We start from the raw sequence: 25,009 nt of genomic DNA, 5'->3' as shown, positions 1-25,009 counted from the left end.
TGAAGAGCAAAAGCAACGCCAAATAGACACAGATGGAGTCACTGGCATCCCCACCATCCTCCACCAACTAATTGCTGCCACAGCAATTAGTGTTCTTTGTAATGTCACTAAGAAGTCATAAATAATTACAATGAAAAGCATAACTCTCTTTTGTTGAGCCTCAACTAAGTACTCCATAGGTATCAATCCTTACAACAATCATATGCCCTGCTTCGCAATAATAAAAATGGGGCAAAGAGTAATTAAGCAACTTGCTCAATGTATCTACAAGTTAATTTTTTTGTTTATTATAATGTGAGTCATTTATATGACCTACATTATAAATAATTTGGGGGTGGGGTTTTAAGGTAAAAAAAATTTTAAGAGAGACAAATGTTTGTTGACTAACTGAATCTTATATCCTTATTTGGTTTCGGTATTTTTTTTTTCACTAAATAAAAGTACACTTTCAGAGTTCCCTTTTAAAAAAGAGAAACCCCACTGAACTGCAGGCTCAGAGGCAGCCTGGTGCCCCCTGACAAATTTTCCTTACTCCTAACTCCATCTCCGTGTCTGTGATCTCACCACAGGTCTAGTGTCCTCTAGTTCCAGCTTGCATTTTCACACTCACAGAAAAAACAGTTTCTAGTTTTATTTGAATAATGACAACAATGCTTAAACAACTGCTACATAGCGGGTTGAAAGACATACCAAACGATAAAGAACATATGATACACATAACATTTGCAAAGACAGCCAAGCCACAAAGGATGGAACACCAGATGTGAAAAGGCCATGGTACAGTAGTTCCCCCCTTATCCATGGGGATATGTTCCAAGACCCCCAGAAAATGACTGAAACTGCATGAAATACCAAACTTACTATATATATTATGTTTCTCCTATACATACACATGTGCCTATTATAAAGTAAGTGTGTGTTGAGAACTTACATCTTTTCACTTAAAGGAAGCACTTTAGTTTCTCTTTGGCATATCCTAATTGTCAGCATCACTGCTCTTCTGCTTTGGGTTTTTAAGTAAAATAGAGGTTACTTGAACATAAGCCCTGCAACACCATGATAACTGAGATGGCTCCTAAGTGACACATGGGACTGTACACAGCATGGAGATGCTGGACAAAGGGATGATTCATATCCAATCAGGACGAAGTGGAACAGCTTCGAAATTTCATCCTGCTACTCAGAATGGCACACTGTTTAAAACTTACTATTTCTGGAATTTTCAATTTAATATTTTCAGATTGTGGTTCAGTGCAGGTAACTGAAACCATGGAGAGTGAAACCATGGGTTTAAGGGGGGAACTGTTGTACAACTGACCCCAGTGATCATTCCAGAGGGTCTATGCAGCTCAGAAAATGAAAAGGTAAATCAACACTAGAACTCTCCAAACACCTAGTGAGACCAACATCAGGAACCCAGAGCCCACAAAGAAACAGTCACGCTCCTGGAAATCACCCACACTGGTTCAATCACCAAAGCAGGTCGGCAGAGTGAAGGAGATCATGTGAACTTATTTTGTTAGGACACATATCTCAAGAAAAATCCAAATAAAAGTGTGAGTGCTTTTCAAGTGCATGGTTTGACATGTATTACCAAAATCCTCATAAGTAGAGATGCTTTATTTAAAAATCATTAATTACCCAGGATATGTGAGGTGTTGCTTAAACTCAAACACCTATCCATTCAGCTTCATCTGTTTGGTTTTTTTTTTTTAATTGATTTGAGAGAGAGAGACAAGAAGGGAGAGAGAGAGGGAGGAGAGAGATGAGAAGCATTAACTCATAGTTACTTCACTTTAGTTGTTCATTGATTGCTTCCTATATGTGCTTTGACTGGGGGGGGGGGGCTCAAGGCAAACAGCCCCTTGCTCAAGACAGTGACCTTGTGCTTCAACCCAGTGACCTTTGGGCTCAAGTCAACAACCTTGGGATTGTGTCAATGATCCTGTGCTCAAGTCAATGAGCCCACATCCAAGCCAGCAACCTCGGGGTTTCAAACAGGGGACCTGAGCATTCAAGGTCAACACTCTGTCCACTGCATCACCACAGGTCAGGCTGGCCTCATCTCTTACAGTTGCGGCCATCACTCAAGGTCTAGACTTACTGGGCCACTTTCCAGCTCCTAAAGGAACTAAGTTCTTTTCCTCTGCAGTTTGACACATGCAGCTTCTACTTTTTTCATCACTTGAATACTCTTTTCAACCTTTCAAACCTTTATGGAGGCAGCCCCGATTTGTGCCTACTGTTAGGAGTTAGGTACTCCCCCAAGTGGCTATTCATACCTACAGTGAGTGTGGCCGTCGGACTACATCAAGGTCTCAACCTATCAGTTCATGGTCTACAATACACACACCTCTTACCCCAGTGTGAAAGTAGGCCCAGGCCACCAAGAAAGTGGTTCCACTCTCAGGTGAAGCCACAGGTAGGAGATAGCAGATTCATAAGGGCCAATGCTGGGATCCTGCCTCTCCTCCTTTCCCCGACTCACACACTTGTGAGGCATGCCTGCAAACAGGAGTGTGTCTGATTTCTGTGCTTATCTTTCCTGCTCCATTTTCTCTTCCTCACTGGTTGCACTAATCTCTCACCAGACTCTCCCTCACTCCTGAGAAGGTCCAGGGTCCCTACCAGTAAACAGGTAAGATGCCCACACCTCTCACACTAAAAAGACCGAGTCAACAAACACATTGGGAGTCACTTGGTTGGAATAGAGCTCCTCCTCAAGAATTGCTGTGTCCCCCCTGCTCTGTGCACTGAGAAGGCAGGCAAGTCTTCTGACATGGCAACGCTGGACTCCCGGGAGGCCAGGGAGCCAAACAGGCAACTGGAAATGCAGTCCTGGCAACAGCGTGTACACGGAAATTCTGTTACACGTGGGAATGCCTTTCTCCTTATGACAATCTATCTTGGGGTGTTCGTGCCTACAGAGTTCAGGCTTAGGCATGTGAGCAGCCTGAGAGATACTGAAATAGTGTCCACTCATCTAGTGAATAAAAAACATTACTGATTAGATTTTACCATTCTCTGCTGAGACAGTATAGTTTGAAATCTAAGGGGAAAAGTTTTATTTACTTTAAGTACTCCAATGAAGAACTGTAATTACTGGGAAAATATTTTCCACCTTTAATTTTCTGAAGCATTAATTATTTATGTAGACTTCTCATTTTTGCATTTTTCATAGGAGATGCATCTTTAAGCTTTATCACTGCCTTTATGTAAAGAAAGAGAACAATAATGTTTATATATGTAAAAAAATCCTATCATATTTGAGACACATTTGAAATACATGATGGTGATGATGAAGTTGATGATGATGATGATGATGGAAAAGTAACTTCATTCTTAACTCCACAGAGAACAGGGGAACAAATTCACAAAAGCCAACAGCACTTACTGTGCTTCTCATTTCTCCATTCTCAAAGCATGCATCTCCCCTAGATACTTTTTCTGCCAGCTCTTTCTCCTCTGCTGGCTTTAATTCTCTCCTCCTTTTAATTATGGAGACTGAGTGCTTCTTTCAAATGTCCTTCTTTGAGGTCCTTGAAGTCAAGGACTATCTAATTTCCCTACAGTCTCTGGCACTTTAAAGCATACTCAGATTGTATAAATGGATTGTTGTCTTTATAATGTGCAGGGTAAAAAAATCATTGACCTGAAGGAGGAATAGTTCAGCATTGTCCTTCACAGTGACTTCCCAAATATTTTGAATTATCTTTCAATCCTACATCTACTCTGTCAGGAAATACCACTGGTTCTATACCTCTCACCCACAAATAGATACTGGATCTGACCACTTCTCTCCCCCTCAAATGCTACTATCCTAGGTCATCCTGTCATCATTCCTCACCCAGACACCACAGCAACTTCCTAACTCACCCTCCCCATATGTTTACACTTCAGAAGCTTGTTTTCCACATGGAGTCAGTCAGTCACTTTTTAAAATGTAAAACCAGATCTGATCAATCACTTCTTTGAAACTGCCCAACTTTTCATCATACTTGGAGTAGAGAGCAAACTCCCCACCATGGGCTATAACTCTTTCTTTAAGACAGACTGGTCTTTTCTTCCATCCCTTATAAATGTCTAGTTCACTCCCACCTCAGGCCCTCAGCTCTTGTATTACTACTCCTTATGGTCAGGATAACCTCAGCTGAAATTACCTACTTCTACAACTTCACAGCTCTTATTCCTGGTCATTTGGCTCTCTGCTCAAACAGCACATCTTCAAAGAGCTCTTCTCTAACTAGACTACCTACAGTGGTTCTTCCCTTTGGTCATTCTCTACCCTGGTTTCTTTTCTTCAGAGCAGTGATAACTCTTATAAATATCATTTGTTTGTGTGCTATCTGTCCACCCCTTGAGAATGTAAGCAGAATGAGCTAAGTTTTTCTTGTTATCTGCTCTCCTTCTAGTACCTAGTACATGCTTGGTTCTTGCCTTTTGACTAATTCAGTGAATGAAATTTTTGCAAATACCCTACTCACCTTTGTTGCTAAAGTTTATTAATCATCTGGTATATAGCAAACATATTATATCTCCTTCTCATTTTAAACATAAATGGACACTTTGTCCAATTTTTAGTAGGGCTAGAATTTTAGCCTAATTGTCCTAATTTCCTCAAGCTTATGACATTTAACCCATAATTTAAAGCTTAATCTATGAGATTTTACTTCTTTCTCTGAGAGATAACGATATAACCTACTTTGCCTAATAATTTTATAATGCTAAAATAAGACCTTGGGTTTTTTTAAAAAAGTAAGTAAATTGCAAAGTTCTGTAATAAAATAGGGAATGTGATAAAACTGCAGGATAAAGACATTTGTTAATGTCTTTATATGCTAATTACACTGGGGAACAAAATTTTTGTTGTATCCACAAAAACACTTGTTCTTACCTAAATAGAGTATACTGATCTCAAATCTGACATTAGTTTTTCTTTGTAAGCTACAGGGGTTTTTTTGCAATTCAAGATTTTAGGTTTTCATCTTATTGTAAAATTTTCAACATTTAGTTTAACATAATAAAGTAGAATGTCTTCTTGAGCATCATCTTTGTGAAAATATAATAATTTATATAATGCAGTAAATATGCTAATACACTAAAAGATATAATTGCATCAAAATTTTTCTACAATTTCAAAACAGAACATATTAAAACACTTATTTTAATCATAAAATTTGTGCAAAACATTTAAATTCTATTCAGGCAAAAATTTGCCTTTGTAGCTCTTGCATTTGTGACTTGTTGAGGACAATCTTGTTTGATGCTCTAGAAGTAGTCTGCTCATCACTAACAGCTCCAAGATTTTTGGGAACCTTATCAAGGTGACTGTTCAGGAAGTGAATCTTAACGCTCATGTTACATCCAATGTCGCGGAAAGCCAACAGCATCCTTTGAACCAGAAGTTCATAGTTTTCTGCTATTTTGTTGCCAAGGAAGTTCTTTGTAACTGCCACAAAAGACTGCCATGCTGCTTTCTCCTCCTTATTCATCTTCCTGGCAAATTCTTTGTCAGCTATGAGGGTTCGAATTTGAGGTCCATTAAATACACCTACTTTTATCTTCTCGAAAGACAAGGCAGGAAAAGCAGAAATAATATGTTGAAAGCATTCACTTTCTCTATTCAAAGCCTGAACAAACTGCTTCATTACACCAAGTTTGATGTGAAGTGGGGAAAAATGATCCTGTCTCAATTAACTACAGGTTCATTCACAATATTTTGCACCCCTACTTCCAGAGCTTCACTTTGGCCACTCTTTCTGTGTCCAGTGTTTCTCCTGAGCTCAGCTGTCCCACAAACACGGAAAGCAAGGATATTTTGTGAAACCTCTCTGTTGTCCTACCAGAAAACTTACCATTTTAAGATCCACACAAATGATCCAGTTATGATCCTCATACTTCAGAAATTGGAGAACAATTTTTATGTCATTATAATCTTCTTGCAGATGAGCTGAATAACCAATTGGAACTGCTGCATAAACATTACCATTGTGTGGGAGAACACATTTCAGACTCCGTTTAAAGCTGTCAAGAAATAACCGCAATTCTGTTGGACTGTAAGTGGTAACACCTAGCTGACTGAGAAGACAACTGATATCCTGACAGTAAACAAAGTGTTTGTCTTCAGAAAAAAAAAAACTCCACAAAAATTTGTTCACGCTTCTTGAGATGGGATACTTTAGCTGACTGGTGAAGTACATTCTTTTCTTGAAGCCTGGAGGCTAATAACTCGGCTGCCTTTTTTTTTTTTTTAAATAAATTTTTATTAATGTTAATGGGATGACATTAATAAATCAGGGTACATATATTCAAAGAAAACATGTCTAGGTTATCTTGTCATTAAATTATGTTGCATACCCCTCGCCCATAGTCAGATTGCCCTCCGTCACCCTCTATCTAGTTCTCTGTGCCCCTCCCCCTCCCCCTAACTCTCTCCCTCCCTCCCTCCTATGTCCTCCCTCCCCCTGCTTTTTTTGACAAGCCCAAATCTCTTACTAAGTCATTCAATTCGAGTTGGCTAAACTGCTGAGGGGTTAATGACTGCTTGGCATCAGAAAAAGACCCTTCCGATTCTACAACCACTTCCTCATGCATCTTATCAAAATACACTTGATCACCATGTTCACTTTCTTCATCCTTAGAAGAAATAAAACCATTGAAAATTGGAACCGGGAGTGTCTCAGAGTTTGGGATAGGTCGTATTGCTGAAGGAATATAAGGATATGAGATCATATGCTGTTTTTTCTTGCCAATGCCCTTTGTATGGATCAGACAGAAATAACAGTCACTGCTGTGGTCCTTAGGTTCACACTAAACCATGGGAATACCAAAAGTCATTCCTTTGCATTTTCCTTTTGTCCAGTCACGAAGCATTTCCTCACAATTATGACACACAATATGAGGAGCCCAATTCTTGTCTTGATCGCCAAGGGGAACTTGAAAATAGGCAATATATACATGTGTCACAAATGATGAAATACTGCACCTTTGACATTGAAGTATGTAACAGCCACATATATAACAGAAGGTGCCAGGACTATTCTTACATTTATGCCTACTCGAAGTAGCCATGATTCAATCTTAAAACAAAATAAGAGGGTGTTTTTTTTTTTGTTTTGGGTTGTTTTTTTTTTGGCAGAGACAGAGAGAGTCAGAGAGAGGGACAGATAGGGACAGATAGACAGGAAGGGAGAGAGATTAGAAACATGAATTCTTTGTTGTGGTTCCCTAGCTATTCATTGATTGACTTCTCATATGTGCCTTGACCGGGGCTACAGCTGACTGAGTGACCCCTTGCTGGAGCCAGCAACCTCGGGTCCAAGCTGGTGAGCCCTGCTCAAACTCGATGAGCCCATGCTCAAGCTGACGACCTCAGGGTCTCAAACCTGGGTCCTCTATGTCCCAGGCCAATGCTCTATCCACTGCGCCACCACCTAGTCAGGCCAAGAGGGTGTTTTTATCAGATAATAATTTTTTACATTTAAAAACAACTATAATTATGTAAAAGTGATATTTGTAAAACATTAATTGCCTTGTGGTTATGTTCAATCCAAGAGTCATTGCCCTTTAACTCCAATTTAAAAACCAATGCAGCCTGACGAGGCTGTGGCGCAGTGGATAGAGTGTCGGACTGGGATGCAGAAGGACCCAGGTTCGAGACCCCGAGGTCGCCAGCTTGAGTGCAGGCTCATCTGGCTTTAGCAAAAAGTTCACCAGCTTGGACCCAAGGTTGCTGGCTCAAGCAAGGGGTTACTTGGTCTGCTGAAGGCCCGTGGTCAAGGCACATATGAGAAAGCAATTAATGAACAACTAAGGTGTTGCAATGAGAAACTGATGATTGATGTTTCTCATCTCTCTCCGTTCCTGTCTGTCTGTCCCTATCTATCCCTCTCTCTGACTCTCTGTCCCTGTAAAAAACAAAAAACAAAAATAAAAAAACAAAAAAAACCCCCAATGCATGCCATTAACTGTAACAAAAAGAAATTAAAATTGCATAAAAACTAGAGCATGCACCAAGAAACAAACTTCAGATTTGGAATTAGCAATGCTTAAATATATAGAAACAGTTCTAAAACCTTATGCAACAGAAAAGGAAAAAAAATTTGTTCCCCAGTGTTATTAAATTTCTATGTCCTGAGACCTACCACCTGCCAGGTGCTTCCACATAAAATCACATTTAATTTACAACCAGGTTGTGTATATCACCCTTTTACAGATTAGAGAATTGAGGCTCTATGAGGTTAAATAACTTGCTGAAAGACACCTACCTCACAGGTGATCTATCCAAGGTTCAGATCTGGGTCTGTCTGGTTCCACTGATCATGTGTTGAAATTAGAAATTATTAGATGTTTTATAATCACTATAAAAAGTTTCATAGGAACTGATACAAGAAGACTGGCATGAGTAAACAGAAGAATTCTTTTAATGTAAACACACCCAATTAAAAGGGTTTTTAATGATACAAGAGGGCCATGGGAGGCCCTGGCTAGTTGGCTCAGTGGTAGAGCATCGGCCTGGCGTGCAGAAGTCCCGGGTTCAATTCCCGGCCAGGGCACACAGGAGAAGCGCCCTTCTGCTTCTCCACCCTTCCCTCTCTCTTTCCTCTCTGTCTCTTCCCCTCCCGCAGCCAAGGCTCCATTGGAGCAAAGTTGGCCTGGGTGCTGAGGATGGCTTTATGGCATCTGCCTCAGGTGCTAGAATGGCTATGGATGCAGCAGAGCATCGCCTCCTGGTGGGCATGCTGGGTGGATCCCAGTCGGGTGCATGCGGGAGTCTGTCTGATTGCCTCCCCATTTCCAACTTCAGAAAAATTAAAAAAAAAAAAAAAAGAGGGCCATGGGAGTTCTTCTGAGGCTCTGAACAGTAACTGTGGCACACACCTGCATTTCTGGAATAGGCGGAAGACCCTCAAAGCCATGGCATTGACCATCAAAGCCATAGATTACATAAAACAAATAGCTATGTCAAGAATGTGGGTAAAATCCAAGAAAAGAGGACAACAGAAAGTTCTCGCAACACAAGGTAAAATGCTGAATAAGAAGACAAAGAAACCAAGAAAGGGTTCAAAAAAGCAGCCACACTGAAATAAAGCTACACATGTTTCAAATTATCTAAGGACAAAGGTCAGAGCACTCACCACAAGGAGAAATCCTAAAACTGTAATATCTGAAAATAATTGCGCTAGAACATTGCACGCTGGCATCTTAATTGGCCTCAGCAACTGTGACAATGAGTAAAACTTCCTAATTTGAATTTTACTATTATCTTCTAAGAATAACTTTCAATCAGAATTTTGAAAAAAATTTTATTAAGCAAAAGTTTAAAAGTCAAAAGCCAATGATCTAAATAACTTAACTTGTTTTACAGGAAGATAAAATTATTAAAACCAATCCCTCAAAAAAAAATTCCTTGAAGGGAATGTAAGATGTATCTACATGAAATATATCAATACAACAACTCATCCTCAACAGAGCCTCGCTCTAGGTCAAGTGATAGTCAACCTGGTCCCTACCGCCCACTAGTGGGCGTTCCAGCTTTCATGGTAGGCAGTAGTGGAGCACCCAAAGTATAAATAAAAAGATAGATTTAACTATAGTAAGTTGTTTTATAAAGACTTATTCTGCCAAACTTAGTGAAAATCTGACATAAAGTACTTGGTAAGTAATTATTATTATGTGCTTTAACTTGCTGTAACTCTGCTTTATAAATTTTATAAAGTAAAGTTACTTCCCTACTTTATAAATCACTATTACTGTGGAACTGGTGGGCAGTTAGAAAATTTTACTACTAACAGAAATACAAAAGTGGGTGGTGGGTATAAAAAGGTTGACTACCCCTGCTCAAGGTAATTCATTGGCCCAATTCACTATTCTCACCATCCCCATTGCATGTACACATCTGTCACATGGCTGATTCTTTAGGGGAAAAATTCAGACTTACAATAAATACAAAGCTATGGAACTCTCTGGAACCCTCACACACCTGATGTTGACACTATTAATACAATGCTTTCATCACAGCTACTATAACAGATGTGACAATGAACTCAAGTCTAATCTAAAGGCATAATCCCACCCCCAACTTCATGAAACGTAATGACAAATCTCTTAATCTTTCTGACCCCCGAAATTAATATGCTCTTCTCAGATGTATTAGATAGAGCTAACAAAGATATGGTAATTTTTAAGATTTTTATTAAAGATTCTATTAACTCATATGGCTGTACTGTGTTACAGTACCAAAGAGTACTTGTTAAATATCTAAATATCAGCTACTACAAAGCTTATACACCCTCTTTTTGTCGAGTCATTTTTCACAAGAGGATCTCTGTATTTACTTACTTTATATTCCAACCAGGAATTCCTCTACCTGGCCTACTTATGAGCCTCAATTTTGTGTTCTAGATCACAAGGGCCATCTCCATGTTCACCATTCCCTTCTAACCATATTATTTCTGTAACTTATAATTCTAAGTTAAATCCTATACTTTCCTTGCACACACACTCACACAAATTACTTGCATATTGCATTAACTAACCCAAAGAACTCTTCTATTCCTACTGTATAGTCACAGTCAATATTAAAAAGCATTTACTATGTTTATGGTTGTCTTAAAATTTTTATCATTCAGAGAAAACTGCATTACAAGGATCGTGTCAATTACCCAACAGTAGAAAGACTACACTACTGGTAAGGATAGCAATGATTTTGGTAAGTAAACAAAAAGATCGTTATTTCATTATAGCTATCTAGAGTGCATTAAAATGGGTATTGTGAACTATCAACACTTTACTTAGACTGCAATTTGTGTGCATATATAAATTTTTAACAGGAAGTACAATATTGATTAGAGAACAACCAGAAACTACCCCTATGCTATCTGGTAGGTAGCCACTTAGCTACATATGACTAGTGAGTACTTAAAATGTGGCCAATCAGAATTGATACATGTTGTGAGGGTAAAATAGACACTAGAATTTGAAGACTGGGAATTTAAAAAGTATAAACTGTCTTAATAAGTTTTATATTTATTACATGTTGAAATAACATTTGGGATTACTAAGTTAAAATATACTATTAAAGTACAAATATGCCATTATATTTCTGTTTGACCACACTATTCTAACAGTTATAAACTTTATTATTAATAATTACCTTACCTGCATTGACTTCTTACCTGTGGAGATCCCTCACAGCCCTCCCACTCCTCATTAAACATACACCTTGTATCTAAAGAAGAAAACATGATTTCAGTACCAGCTTGAGGAAAATTTAACAGGGAAGATAGCTCTATATACAAAACCACCATATTCTCAAGCTGTACTAGCACTTGGCCTAGCTATAACTTAGCCCTCTTGAAAACTCTCAATCCAGCTGTGATTTAGAAATCAAAATGCCTGTAGAGAAATCCAAGTCAACATATGAAAGTTTTTCACTAACATCCAAAGTTTCCATTTTAGAGGACTTCAGTCCTGCGTTAGAGTTAAGAACATATTTAGGTTATCCTTGTTTCTAATAAGATTAACAAACTAGACACACCCCTGCCTCAGATTAGACACAAATAGAAGGAAAAATATTGCTACAGCCAGTGACACTTGTAATATCAGAAGTGAGAGCTCACAACAAGGAAGGGCACACACAAGTTTACCAAGACAGCAACCTCTGAGGTCAAATGTCAGAGAGAGCACACAGCTGTCAAACCCTAGCTACAGACAGCCCTACATATGCATAAAACAATCTTTTATGTTCACATTACCATTTTGAGCCATTAAATGTTTGTAGAATATTTCCCAACATGTCCCCCTGCTTTGCCCAAAGTTATTTTTAATTCAAAAGTTTCCTATTTTACTTTGGTAAGTTAACACTTGATTTATCAAAACTGCATTTTTAATCAACTTTAAATATGAAATTAGTATCTATTGGTCAAACTAAAGAAGATATTTGCTGTTTTAAATATTTGGGACCTTTCTGGAAATATAAAACATCTAAAATAATATATAGTAGTGTTTCTTAAAGATATGTATCCATAAATGCTTTCACAGCTGTGAACTGCTACTACATACTTAATTCAAACTTAAACAGGGTGTCAATCTTTAACAGCACCTTTTTTAAGCACACTATTGTTATTTGACTTACAGAAAAATATGACAGCCATAAAAACCAATCATAAGTTTATAAGGAGAGAAAAGCATCTAAACAGAATTGAATTATTTTAGTAAAGAGAAAAATCAAGATGATACTTTATAGCACCTAAAGAATAAAATATAACATCCTCTTACCATATACTCTTAGTCTTTGATGGTGAGAAGATGCCAGAGGTGCATGCAGATACCTACTTTTCCATTCCCTTTATGACGTCACAATGGTCTCTTGTGTGACTAATAGTGAGCTATGTTGTAAACTTCCTCTAAGTTCTCCAGTTAAAACGCATGCCTATATACATATGAAGATATATTTGCTTACAGAAATAAATCTCTTCCCCTTTTAAACTACATTAGAATTTTGAAAACGAAACCCAGTGTGATACTTGTGTTTTTGGTACGGAGTGCCTTTCCACTACTGTAATAACAACCCAAGTTAGATGATATCCAAGCAACTGGCTCCCTCAAACTATACCACAGAAAGCCTAGAAAGTCTAAGTTAGTTTAGAACAGGGGTCAGGAACCTATGGCTCGCAAGCCAGATGTGGCTCTTTTGATGGCTGCATCTGACTCAAAGACAAATCTTTAATAAAAAAATAACATTAAAAATATAAAACATTCTCATGTATTACAAACCATTCATTTCCTACCGCTCATGTTCATGGTTGCGGGTAGCTGCAGCCAATCACAGCTGTCCTCAGGGACAACACCAAATTTTTATTGGATAATGCTTAACGTACAGGGGTCGTTGTATGGCTCTCATGGAATTATGTTTTAAAATATGTGGCGTTCATGGCTCTCTCAGCCAAAAAGGTTCCCGACCCCTGGTTTAATGCAAAAAAGCACACAATAATCAAGGGAATATACATTGAAATGGGATTACTTTATCTTGCATATTGACAGTTTAAAATACACCCATTAGGATATCTGTTTCAGACCATGAGAGATTAAGGAGGTCCAGACTAGCATGCTTCCACTATAACAATTAGGAATCTGGATGAAATAGAGTAAACAATTTTTTTTTATAGCAAACAACAAGCAGTATAGGAAGATAACACTGGAGAGAAGAAAACAAACAAAGTGACCCCTATAATCATATCATCTTTCTACCTGAAAACAATTTCTGGGCAAAGCTGTAATGAGGAGGGAACCTCTCCCACTCCCCTCTCTACCACCACTCAAGAAAACCTGGAAGTCTCATCAAATTGAGAAGACAAACTTCAGTGCAAAGAGCCCCAAATGCTGAGAATTTACAAGGCAGAGAACTGAGGAGTGAGAAACTATAAAAAACTTAAGCTCCAGAAATTTTCATATGGGTCGCTATGGATCTTTGACTAAATTCCAACTGTAAATATAAATGGTAAAACTTATCAAGGCCAGGGAAAGGGTAATTACCAAAGAAAAGTAAGAGCAACAATTTCCAAGATTCATACAAAACCAGGAAATTGTTTGGGTTCCCATGACCCAAAGAGACCTAATTAACTAAAGGAACCATGCCTTAGTTGTGGGACTAAGATAGGCCTATTGGAAAGGCTACTCTAGAGACCCAGTACATTGTAGCTTAAAAACTAACCTTAGTAAAAATCAAACTAAACTACAAGTCACCGTATTTCCACATGTATAAGATGCTCCCATGTATAAGATGCACCTTAATTTGGGGGCCTGAAACTTGAAAAACAATGTATTACTGACAGTTATTGAACTCAAGGTTTATTCATCATAAAATTTATACAACTCCTCATCACTGTCAAAACTCCCATCCATTAGCTTGTCCTCATCTGTGCCTGATGACAAATCATTGTCTTCAACAATGAGCGTGAAAACAAGCACGAAAAAGCAGGAAATGCAAGAAAAAAATCTACAACCACTATATAAGATGCACCCAGTTTTTAGACACCAAATTCTTCAAAAACAGGAACGTCTTATACATGGGGAAATACAGTAATAAGCCAAAACAAAGTCCAAAAACTCTTGACAGAAATTAACAAAATCCAACACTTAATCCACAATGTATCATATTCAATCAAAAACTACTACACATGCAAGAAACAGAAAACCCATATCAAATGGATGATGCATACCCAGAAAAAAAGTTCAATGATGGGAACAGACCCATAATTTAAGAGATGTGTAATTATTAGACAAGAAGTTTAGAAAACTAATATTAGTATATTTGATATGTCCAAGGATTTAGAAGGGGAAAAGGCATATAAAAAAGAAAAGAGAGATTTATAAAAAGAAGCAAATGGAATTTCTAGAGATAAAAACTAAAATATCTAAAATTAAAATGATACCTGGTAGGATTAAAAGAAGATAAGGCATTGCAAAGGAAAAAAAACCCCAAAACTTGAATTTGAAGACATCAGAATAAAAACTATCCAAACTGAAACAATGAGAAAACAATATAAACAGAGCATCGGTGACTTATGAGATAGTATCAAGGGATTCTGAGATATATATGTGTGTGTGTGTGTATATATATATATATATATATATATATATATATATAATTAGAGTCCCAGGGGGCAAAAAAGGGAGCATAAAGAGGGAAAAGACAGAAATGTTTTCAGATTCCATGAAAACTATAAATTCAAAGGTCCAGAAGCTCAATGAACACCAAGCAGAATAAAAAAGAAAAATACAGTGTTTCCAGTGACTTTTCCACATAAATGGCTTGTCTTGGCTCATGCTTCAGACTTTCCTAAAATCTCTCAAACAGGCAACATCTGACCTCTGCATACCCCATACCTCTTGCTAAGTGGCCCCAGGCTTGGCACTAGTAGCAGCCACCCTTAGTTTACAACTTGGCCTCTCCTGGGTACCTCCAAGCCCAGCACAAGTAACTGCCAAATGCATGTCACTCTGCAGTTCATGCTGGGTGGCCCCAGATAGGCCATAGGCAGTGGCTGACCTTACACCTCTTGGGAGGTCCCAGAGCCAGTGCACTTAAATGGACAGCATTAGACCACACCAGAGCACAACCCTACCACTTCCACAAGTAATATATTCAAGGGACAGACTCGTTGAGTACCAAAGCCCCACTGATGCAAGTCCTGCTTCAAAGGGTAGACAGCAGCTCTTCTGCTGTAGTCACAGCCAGTCCTCAAAGCTGATTAGTCGGCCCTGCCCAGTTGGCTCAGTGGTAGAGCATCGGCCTGGCGTGCAGAAGTCCCAGGTTCGATTCCCGGCCAGGGCACACAGGAGAGGCGCCCATCTGCTTCTCCACCCCTCCCCCTCTCCTTCCTCTCTGTCTCTCTCTTCCCCTCCTGCAGCGAGGCTTCATTGGAGCAAAGATGGCCCGGGAACTGGGGATGGCTCCTTGGCCTCTGCCCCAGGTGCTAGAGTGGCTCTGGTTGCGACAGAGCGACACCCCGGAGGGGCAGAGCATCGCCCCCTGGTGGGCAGAGCGTCGCCCCCTGGTGGGCGTGCCGGGTGGATCCCGGTCGGGCGCATGCAGGAGTCTGTCTGACTGTCTCTCCCCATTTCCGGCTTCAGGAAAAAAAAAAAAAAAAGCTGATTAGCCAGAGGTTCAATCCCTCCTAGTTATGTCAACAGCAATGAAGGCTCAAGTACAACACAAGGTACACACAACCCACACAGGGGTGCACTGGAGAGCCCAGCTCAGGTGACTGGGGAGGCTGTGCCACTGGGCCCTACAGGACACCTACTACACAAGGCCACTTACCAAGTCTAGGAGATGTAGCAGCTCTACTTAATACACAGAAACAAACACTGAGAAGCAGCCAAAATGTGAAAACAAAGAGACATGTCCAAAATGAAAGAACAGAAGAAATCCCTAGAAAAAAGAACTAAACAAAATGGAGGCAAGTGATACCTCAGATTCACAGTACAAAACACTAGGTATAAGGATGCTCAAAAAACTTATTGAGAACTTCAAGAAGAAAAAATGAGCATTAAAAAAAAACATCGAAACCATAAGAAAGAACCAGTCAGATGAAGGATACACTAACTAAAATGAAGAATAATTTACAGTGAATCAATAGTAGAGTAGATCAAGCTGAGAACCAAATCAGCAATTTGGAATATAAGGAAGCAGAAAACACCCAGTGAGAATAGCAAAAAAAAAAAAAAAAAAAACCAGAAAGAACCCCCCACACACACAAAATGAAGATACTGTAAGGAGCCTCTGGGAGAACGTTAAGTGTATCAACAGTTGTATCATGGAGGTGCTGGGAGGAGAAGAGAATGGGAGAAATTAAAAACCTATTTTTAAAAATAGTGACAGAAAACTTCACTAACTTGGTGAAAGAAATAAGACATATAAATCCAGAAAACACAGAAAGTCCCAAACAAGATGAACCCATAGAGGCCCACAACAAGACACATCATAATTAAAATGCAAATATGAATAGATCATCTTAAAAGCAGCAAGAGAAAAGCAGTTAGTTACCTACAAGGGAGCTCCCATAAAACTGTTAGGTGATTTCTCAAGAGAAACACTTTAGGCCAGAAGGGATTGGCAAAAAATATTCAAAGTGATGAAAAGCAAGGACCTACAACCAAGATTACTCTTACCAGCAAAGCTTTCATTTAGAATCAAAGAACAAATAAAGAGCTTCTCAGACAAGAAAAATCTAAAGGAGTTCATCACCACCAAATCAGTATTACATGAAATGTTAAAGGGCCCTCTTTAATAAGATGAAAAATATATATAAAAAATATGAACAATAAGATGGCAATAGATACATATCTGTCAACAATTAAATCTTTAAAAAGCAAAATATTAATAAATGAAAAAGCTGTACAGAAACAAAATCATAGATACAGAAAACATTTTCACAGTTGCCAGATGGGAGGGGGTTTGAGCGTTGGGTGAAAAAGCTGAAGGGATTAAGAAGAACAATTTGGTTGTTACAGAATAGTGATAGGAATGTAAAGTACAGCATGGGGAATATAGTCAATAATAGTCTAATAACTGTGTGTGGTCTCAGGTGAGTGTGAGATTTATTGGGATGATCACTTAGTAAATTATGTAATGTCTAATCACTGAGGTATACACCTGAAACTAATACAATAATGTCAACTGTAATTGAAAATAAAAAATGATAAAATAAAATTAAAAGTAAAAAGAAAAAGGGGGAGGCAAGAGTTCAAAGTCAGAAAAAAAGAGATTCAAGGATGAAAGCAGAGATTGGAATAATTCACCGGGAAGATGGAGGAAAGGGGCCAGGAGCCAAAAAATGCAGGCAGTCTCTAGAAAAGTAGGGAAACAGATTCGCCTTTGGAGCTTCCAAAAGGAATGCTGCCTTGCTGACATCTTGATTTTAGCTCTAAGACTACGCTTGGACTTCTAATCTCCAGATCCATAAGATAGTAAATTTGGGTTGAGTTAAAAAAAAAGAAAACAAAGCAGGACATTGTAGTGTTTTGGGTATTTGTTTACTAAGATCATTTTCTTGGTCACCAAATAATACTTACATAAAGTGTTTCTGCAAGAGTCACAATATGTATTGAGGCTGCAAGAAGCTAAGTCCCCAGTTGTGGGAAGGTTGAAAAAATGAATGAGCAGATAGACCACGAGGAGACTACACAAGCTGAGGAGAACTCCCAGAATACACATGGGACGGGCAGCACTGACTTCCTCGTCATGTGAATGTGGTGTCAATCACTGTTAAGTCTGTGCTCAAGTCCCTCTAACAACTGTAAGGTAGGGACAGAAATGTTAAGTTGCTGAAAGCTGCAGATCTTAACAAACAGTGGTTTTCGTTCTCCCCACAACCACAGCCTTCAGTAGTTGTAACTGATACCATGGGCAGATTAAGGTCGGTTGAGGCCCCAGGCACAGAAGAAAATATTGGGCCCCTTAAAAAAGAGAGAGAATCAGGGAAAATAAAAATACATATTAACCATATTTTTAAATAAATAAAAAATATTATGTACTATTAATGTTTAAATTGCACATATGAAGCCAAACTTGATGTTATTAGGAAAAAGTGTAAAGTTGGGGTTTTGTGGGGCCCTTCAGAAGTCGGGGCCCAGAGTGCATGCCTGGTGCACTTGCTATTAAACCCACCTCTGACTGTTACCAAGTAAAAGAAATTGCCGGACATGCAGAATTATTGTGCTTTGAGGGTTTATTCTTTTGCAGCCATTGTTCTAAGTTGCAAGAGCAAATTAAACACCTAACAGCAAGCTCATTAAACTCAAAGAAACTGTCTAAAAACAAATTTGGGCAAAGAAAAAGTAATTTTAAAGTAATGTGAATGGCATGATCCCCAATCAGGAGCTTATTGTTTCAAGCTTATTGTTTTTATGTTGGTGCCCACTGAGGTAAACAACCTAATCTAAGACCACAGGTTATTATTAGACCATTTTCACATGTAACTTCTGGATTTCTTGCTGTCTAAATATAACCTAATTCATTTTCATATTGACCTAAATAATAAATTCATCTAAATGCTTTTATTGTAAAAAGCTTTATTGAGGCTCTCAGGATTTAAAACATATCTGGCTAATATTTACAAAAAGAGAAAGAATTCCCTAAATCATCATCTGCTTCCTATCATCCCTATCTAGAAAGGCACAAGAATAAGAACTGCTAGGGTCAGGCTAACAATCTGCTCAAAATACTGCTGTTCTTTTTACCTTCCCCTTCACTCACATCTCGCACTAGTGCATCTAGATTAAAACAGCTATGCAGCTGGTGTCTGTTACCTGTGGAACAGCATCTCCTCCAGGTCAGAGGCATGGTGCTCGGTCTCTCACATGGGCACATGAAGACACATGCAGCAGTAACTGTTCACAGGTGTCTGGGTATTAAGACAGCTCAAAGCTGATCCCTGTGATAACCTGGGAGAATTATATTACACCCTGAAACTCCCCTGTTCTAATTCACCTAGCACAAAGCACAGCTCCTGAGTAAAAGAAACTTATGAAGGATGGTAGAGAGTCATATAGAATAGAGGAAACAATTTTTATTGAAAACAAGAAACAAATAAAATAAAACCTTTACGCCTACCAAATTGGCAAAGGAAAAAGAAGGAGAGGAGAATAATATTCAAGGATGTACCCTCCTATACTACAGTAGAATTTCTAATGAATGGTAGCCTCCTTGGCTTGCCTTATTTCACAGTCACTTCTGGAGATTCATCTCAGCACCTGTGAGCAAGTCAGAGGGAGGACTGTGAAAAAGACCCAGTCTGCTCGGCACCGACTGGAGCTCCTTCCGCTTACCTGACTCACCACGCAGAACTCAGTTACATCAAGGTAGGCACCATCATCATCATGTCATTTAAGAAGAAGGGGCAAATGGGTGACACCTACATTCCACAGAACATCACATAAAAATAGCACTTGGATTTTAATGTTAAAATTCCATAGACTGAAAAGATTTCTCAGCAAGATAAAAAACATAAGCCCCCAAACTCAGTATATTTAACAAAACTGCCTGTGGCAACCATCTATAATGAAAACCTAAAAACAAATGGGGGAAAAGGTTAGAATCATATTGCGTTTTTAAAAGCCTGTTAAGTTGCAAGGTGTGTGCAGAGGCAATGGCAAACATTAACCTTGACTGTGATGGTAAAGTAAGAAAGAATCTTGCTTCTCTAAACTGGCCTGACACAGCACCGCACAAAGACGTGTGTGGAGATAAACAGGAGAGTGAACAAAGCTCCTCTCTGTAATGTTTCCATCCTGAAACACCTCCCGCTCCTCAGAGGATTTAACTTGACCTCCTTGTTAGGGAGACCCTGTGGCAGCATCCAGGCCCATCTAACGGTGCTCAAGCCAGACTGTGGAGCAGAATTGCCCCAGAATTGTCCCTGTCCCATCCTGGCTCACAGGAGGAACGAGAAGAGACAGCTGACTGATGAGTTCCAATCAACACATCATTATGATTTCTTCAGGGAGGTTGTAAAGGTTGTGGTCCCATATCACAGCACTTTTTGGGGGTTCCTCAGGGAGAAATTTGATTCTGGACTAAGTATCAGAACCAGTTCAGCATCTCCTGGGCAGAATTTTTCCCCTCTAATGCACACTAATTCTCACGGTGGATCACGCCTTCTTTTTGCTTTGGTTGCTTAAAAACTCTGAGACAAAGTATATTTTCTTAGACCTCTGATTATGTCTTACTTTTTCTAACTCTTATTTTCTCTTACCCTCTTTTTCCCCTAACTTATTTTCAGTTGTGACATACCATTCCTTTTTGATGTGAATAAATCATTCTTTTACAAAAAGACTATAGTGAAATAAAACAATTAATAGAAATAAAAACCCAGCATACACTAGGTTGTGTTTGCTAACAAACTTGATTCAAAGCTGGGAGAAACTGTCTTTTCTAATTCATCTCTTACTATCTGTGATTACTTGTGGAAAGTGCAAATCTTTCTATAGAAACTATGCAAAAGAGGTGAAAATATACTAAAATATTTTTAGAGAATGTTTTTAGAACTGGGCTTCTCTCTTAGATATTTACTGGACTTTTGAAGGTTATAAATCTCACACCCAAAAATTCCCTCACTTCAGATCTACCCTCAAGGATTAACTGTCCCTCTGAGAAAAATCCACAGGGATCTCTGGATGCCCGGATTGATGATTTTGAAACAAAATCTGAAAAGTAACAAATGTAGCAAATCAATGAAAACAAAGAATTAAAACTCATCACATTTTTTTAAGAGGCCACACATCAAACTGTTAATAGCAATTATCTTCTTTGGGCTTTAAGAATACAGATGAGGCCCTAGCCAGCTGGCTCAGTGGTAGAGCATCAGCCCGGCATGTGGATGTCCCAGGTTTGATTCCCGGTCAGGGCACATAGAAGTGACCATTTGCTTCTCCACCACCCCTTCTCCCTTTTTCTCTTTCTCTCTCTTCTTCTCCTCCTGCAGCCATGCCTTGATTAGTTCAAGCACATTGGCCCCAGGTGCTGAGGATGACTCCTTGGACCCTCCATCTCAGGCACTAAAAGTAGCTCAGTTGCGAGCATATGCCAGATAGGCATAGCATCAGCCCCAGACGGGGATTGCTGAGCAAATACTGGTCGAGGCAAATGGGGAAGTCTGTCTATCTCCCCTCCTCTCACTTGGAAAAGAAAAAATAAATAAATAAAATAATAAAATAAAGAATATAGATGATTTGTTTTTATCCCTGTTCGTGTTCTCCTGTTTTCTCAAATGAACACATTTTATTATTAGAAAAAGAGTAAAATAGGAAGAACTGTTTTCTTTACTATTACATCCTATTTTTAACACCTTCTTAACATTTGATTAATAAATTAAAGCTTCCCATCATATTATCAACATGTAATTGTTCTGATTCTAAATTGGAGGCTTCCCAATGGTGAAGAACCCTTTGGGGAATTAGAAAGATCCCAAAGTTTCCACTTGTTTATAATTTGTCTCACTTTCTCTACAAAGCAGGGTATGTGCTGCAATGTCTATCCTTAACTATTCTTTGGAATTTAGATAATATATTTTCTTTAAAATTCATTTGTAATTCTGACTTTAAAACGTGTCTGGCTCCATAATCCTGTTTAATGGTGAAGTGTCCAACTTCAGGAACCTTTCAGAAATGCTAAATGCAATTTCTAGCAATAACAGGACAAGTTTCATTAAAAAAAAAAAAAAGTCAGACTGATTGTATTTACACTGATTACCTAAAAGTACCATAGCTTCAAAAGTTTTGACAACTGGATTTTTAGGGCTTTGATCTGCTGAAAACCTTTCAGATTCCTCAGCATAAATATATCCTTGAGAGGAAAAAAATGTAAACAGCTTAGGTTTCTATTAAAGTTAAAGCAGGTATTAGCAGCATTGTGAACATGGTCAAAATATTTTTCTGATTTGACTGGAAGGTTATGGGCACAAATTCCAAGTCAAGTCATTACACCTTGTCTTGAGGCAAATTTGAAATCTCCAACACTATGATCAACTTTATGGCCACAAACCAATAAAAAGATAGCCCATCATTTAAATTTAGTTAGAAGAGGTACACATGATTTTGTTAACTGTGAAAACTTTTCATAAGATCAGTGTAGCCTATAATTTAGAGGAAAACTAAATAAGATTCTATTCCAATGGTAATTCCAAAAATCAATAGCCTACATTACATTTCCCTTATGCAGAACTTTTGAAGAGCAGAGACACAATTCAATGTGCAAGTCTTCAACAGGGAAAAACCCACAAGATCAATTAACTGTGCAATTGAGGCTCAAAAGGACAGAAAGTTCAACCCAACAAAAACCAAGCAGGAATCTAATACAATCAATTCTGGTGACATTCACACCAGAGAAGGACTACATCAAGCTTGAGGTTAGATGCTTCCAAAATAAAAATCCTAATACAAAGATTATGTTGATAAAAAACAAAATTTAAACTTGACTGGTTTTTTCTTCCAGGAGATGCAGCACACATCACTTAACTGACTGTATAAATATTTCCAATAGCCAGAAACATCTACACTTCAGACAGCTTCTGCTGTCACTTCCTGGTAATAAGAAGTTTCTATCAGGCTCCAGCAGATTAACACTCAGAAACCCCAGGGGGCCTTGGAATGTGTGTCCCAAGAAGAGTATTCAGGATCCAAAAAGGTCCTGTAGATCTCCCCCCCCACAAATGACATGCTCCCCACCTTGCCCAATAATAGGAGAAGTCAAATGCTACACAAGCCACACTTAGGTCAACAAGGCAGGGATGTGCCCATAGCTGCAGGACACATCCATGCTGGAAAAAGGAGCATGTGAGTGCAGTAAGCCTGAATGTGCTCGTGCCTTCCACACTATCACATTAGTAAAAACCAAGAGCTGGAAACAAGTCATCAACAGAACGGATGGGGCTGTGGGTTGGGTACTATTGGAGAACATAACAGTGGATAGTTATCTTAACTCTGTGATGGGGCAGCTGATGTAGATAAGAAATTATTCTCTAGAAAAGAACCTCCTGGTACTCACTGCCAATTGGGTGGCAATCCCAGGTGTGAGCTGTGGGTGAATGCAACTCAGGCACAAAGATCCCCAATCTTAACCACCCCTGATGAGGTTCTTCTCAGCCTGACGTTAGAAAAGCTTATGTAAAGCAGGGGTTAAACACATGTCCCCTCCCTCTGCTGCTAAGCACATGACTTCTGACACATTAGATAAGAGTTCTGTGGGAAACTGAGCATTTCAGCTGAGAGACAAAAATCAAGTACACATGCACTTCACTTTCATATATGCAAATGACGCTTTTAAAACAGACCAGAAAAGGCCCTGGCTGGTTGGCTCAGTGGTAGAGCGTCAGCCTGGCGTGCAGAAGTCCCGGGTTCAATTCCCGGCCAGGGCACACAGGAGAAGCGCCCATCTGCTTCTCCACCTCTCCCCCTCTCCTTCCTCTCTGTCTCTCTCTTCCCCTCCTGCAGCCGAGGCTCCATTGGAGCAAAGATGGCCCGGGCGCTGAGGATGGCTCCTTGGCCTCTGCCCCAGGCGCTAGAGTGGCTCTGGTCGCAACAGAGCGACGCCCGGGAGGGCAGAGCATCACCCCCTGGTGGGCAGAGCGTCACCCCCTGGTGGGCGTGCCGGGTGGATCCCGGTCGGGCACATGCAGGAGTCTATCTGACTGTCTCTCCCGTTTCCAGCTTCAGAAAAATACAAAAGAAATAAAAAATTTTAAAAAAAAATAAAAAGATAAAACAGACCAGAAAGGCATGAAGGGCAGCACACTACTGAGATTTTCAGAGGAAGTCCATAGCACTCCCTCCCCTCTCCCTCCCCATACACACCCAAGTCAAGGAACAGCACATGGGAAAATGCCTTTCCCATGCAATCGTGGGAGGATGAGAGGCCAATCCTCAAGAACTCAGACCTTACAACAACCTCAGTCCCACAGGTAAGATCAATATAAAAAGAGAATTAGAAGTCATTCTCCACACAAATTTAGATTCCTCCAAAACTGAAAAGACACACGCAGAGTCTCACTAGAGCTGGCTATGCCCTATTCTACAAAGAGCTGAGGGAACCCAGTGTTTGGTTTATCTCTTTAGATAAATGAGTACTGGAGGGCTCTGATCACACAAACTGTCCCTGTCATTTACTCTGTTTGAGGAGAAAAAAAATGTATATTTAGGGGAAAAAAACCTTGAACCACTTAAGAATGCAGCAATCCCAGGAGTCAACTTAGTTACACATCCTGAGGGGACTGTTCCGGGAGTGCTTCCTTTTGAGAAATGTGAACAAAGTCATGTCATCTGCAGAGAAAGGTAATGGGGGAGATGAGCAGGCTACTGTAATTGCTGTGGTTCCCAGGGGGCCGAATTCCAGCTGAGATGATCCTGTCCAGGAGCTCCATTCAGGATCTGAGAGCCGGGATCTTCTCACAAACACATGACCACATGCAGCTCTAGGAACCAGCAAAGCCCTACAATAAAGAAGTCGGTGTTCACACCAGGAGAAAAAGTTCACTCATATTTAGGCAAATCTCGTGCTTACTTCGGCAGCACATTTATTTATGCAAATCTAAAAATTCCCCAAGGACAGAAAGTCAACTGACAGGCTTTGTGTGGGTTTTCTGCCCTATCCTAGGGTCCTCAGAAACACCCTGTTTTAGGATGCACTGCAGATAGGACCCAAAGCTTAGAGACTATTATAGCTGTCATATTCTGCTTGATTAGAGTCAGTTTTCCCAGAAAGAATCCAACTTTATCATCTCCTTGACTTACTAAAGTACCATATTCTTTCGCTTGTTCCCTGGAAAATTTCAAATATGTCCTGTCTTGATTAATTATCATATTTTTTGCTCCATAAGATGCACCATTTTTCCCCAAAAAGTAGAGGGGAAAATGCCTGTGCATCTTCTGGAGTGAAAAATACGGTATTTTATTAAATATTTTAATACACCATTTGGTTCAGATATTTTTTTCTCATTTTCCTCCTTAA

General features: G+C 39.3%; 1 protein-coding gene across 3 annotated transcripts in view; it reads right to left on the bottom strand.

Annotated features, from left to right (window-relative positions):
- Window positions 1-25,009, bottom strand: part of ATP8A2 (ATPase phospholipid transporting 8A2) — a 726,487-nt gene that overhangs the window by 608,362 nt on the left and 93,116 nt on the right. Inside the window, exon 1 of one of the 3 annotated variants that reach the window (XM_066369167.1) lies at window positions 18,817-18,885. The exons of the other annotated variants lie outside the window; for them this stretch is intronic. Coding sequence (XP_066225264.1) covers window positions 18,817-18,877 — 61 coding nt within the window. The 5' untranslated portion in view covers window positions 18,878-18,885. Of the gene's footprint in view, window positions 1-18,816; window positions 18,886-25,009 lie in introns of those variants that run through there. 3 annotated transcript variants of the gene reach the window in all.

The sequence above is a fragment of the Saccopteryx leptura genome, chromosome 2 (assembly GCF_036850995.1).
Source record: "Saccopteryx leptura isolate mSacLep1 chromosome 2, mSacLep1_pri_phased_curated, whole genome shotgun sequence".
NCBI classification, from domain to species: Eukaryota; Metazoa; Chordata; class Mammalia; order Chiroptera; family Emballonuridae; genus Saccopteryx; species Saccopteryx leptura.
This window is presented reverse-complemented; position numbering and strand designations above follow the sequence as displayed.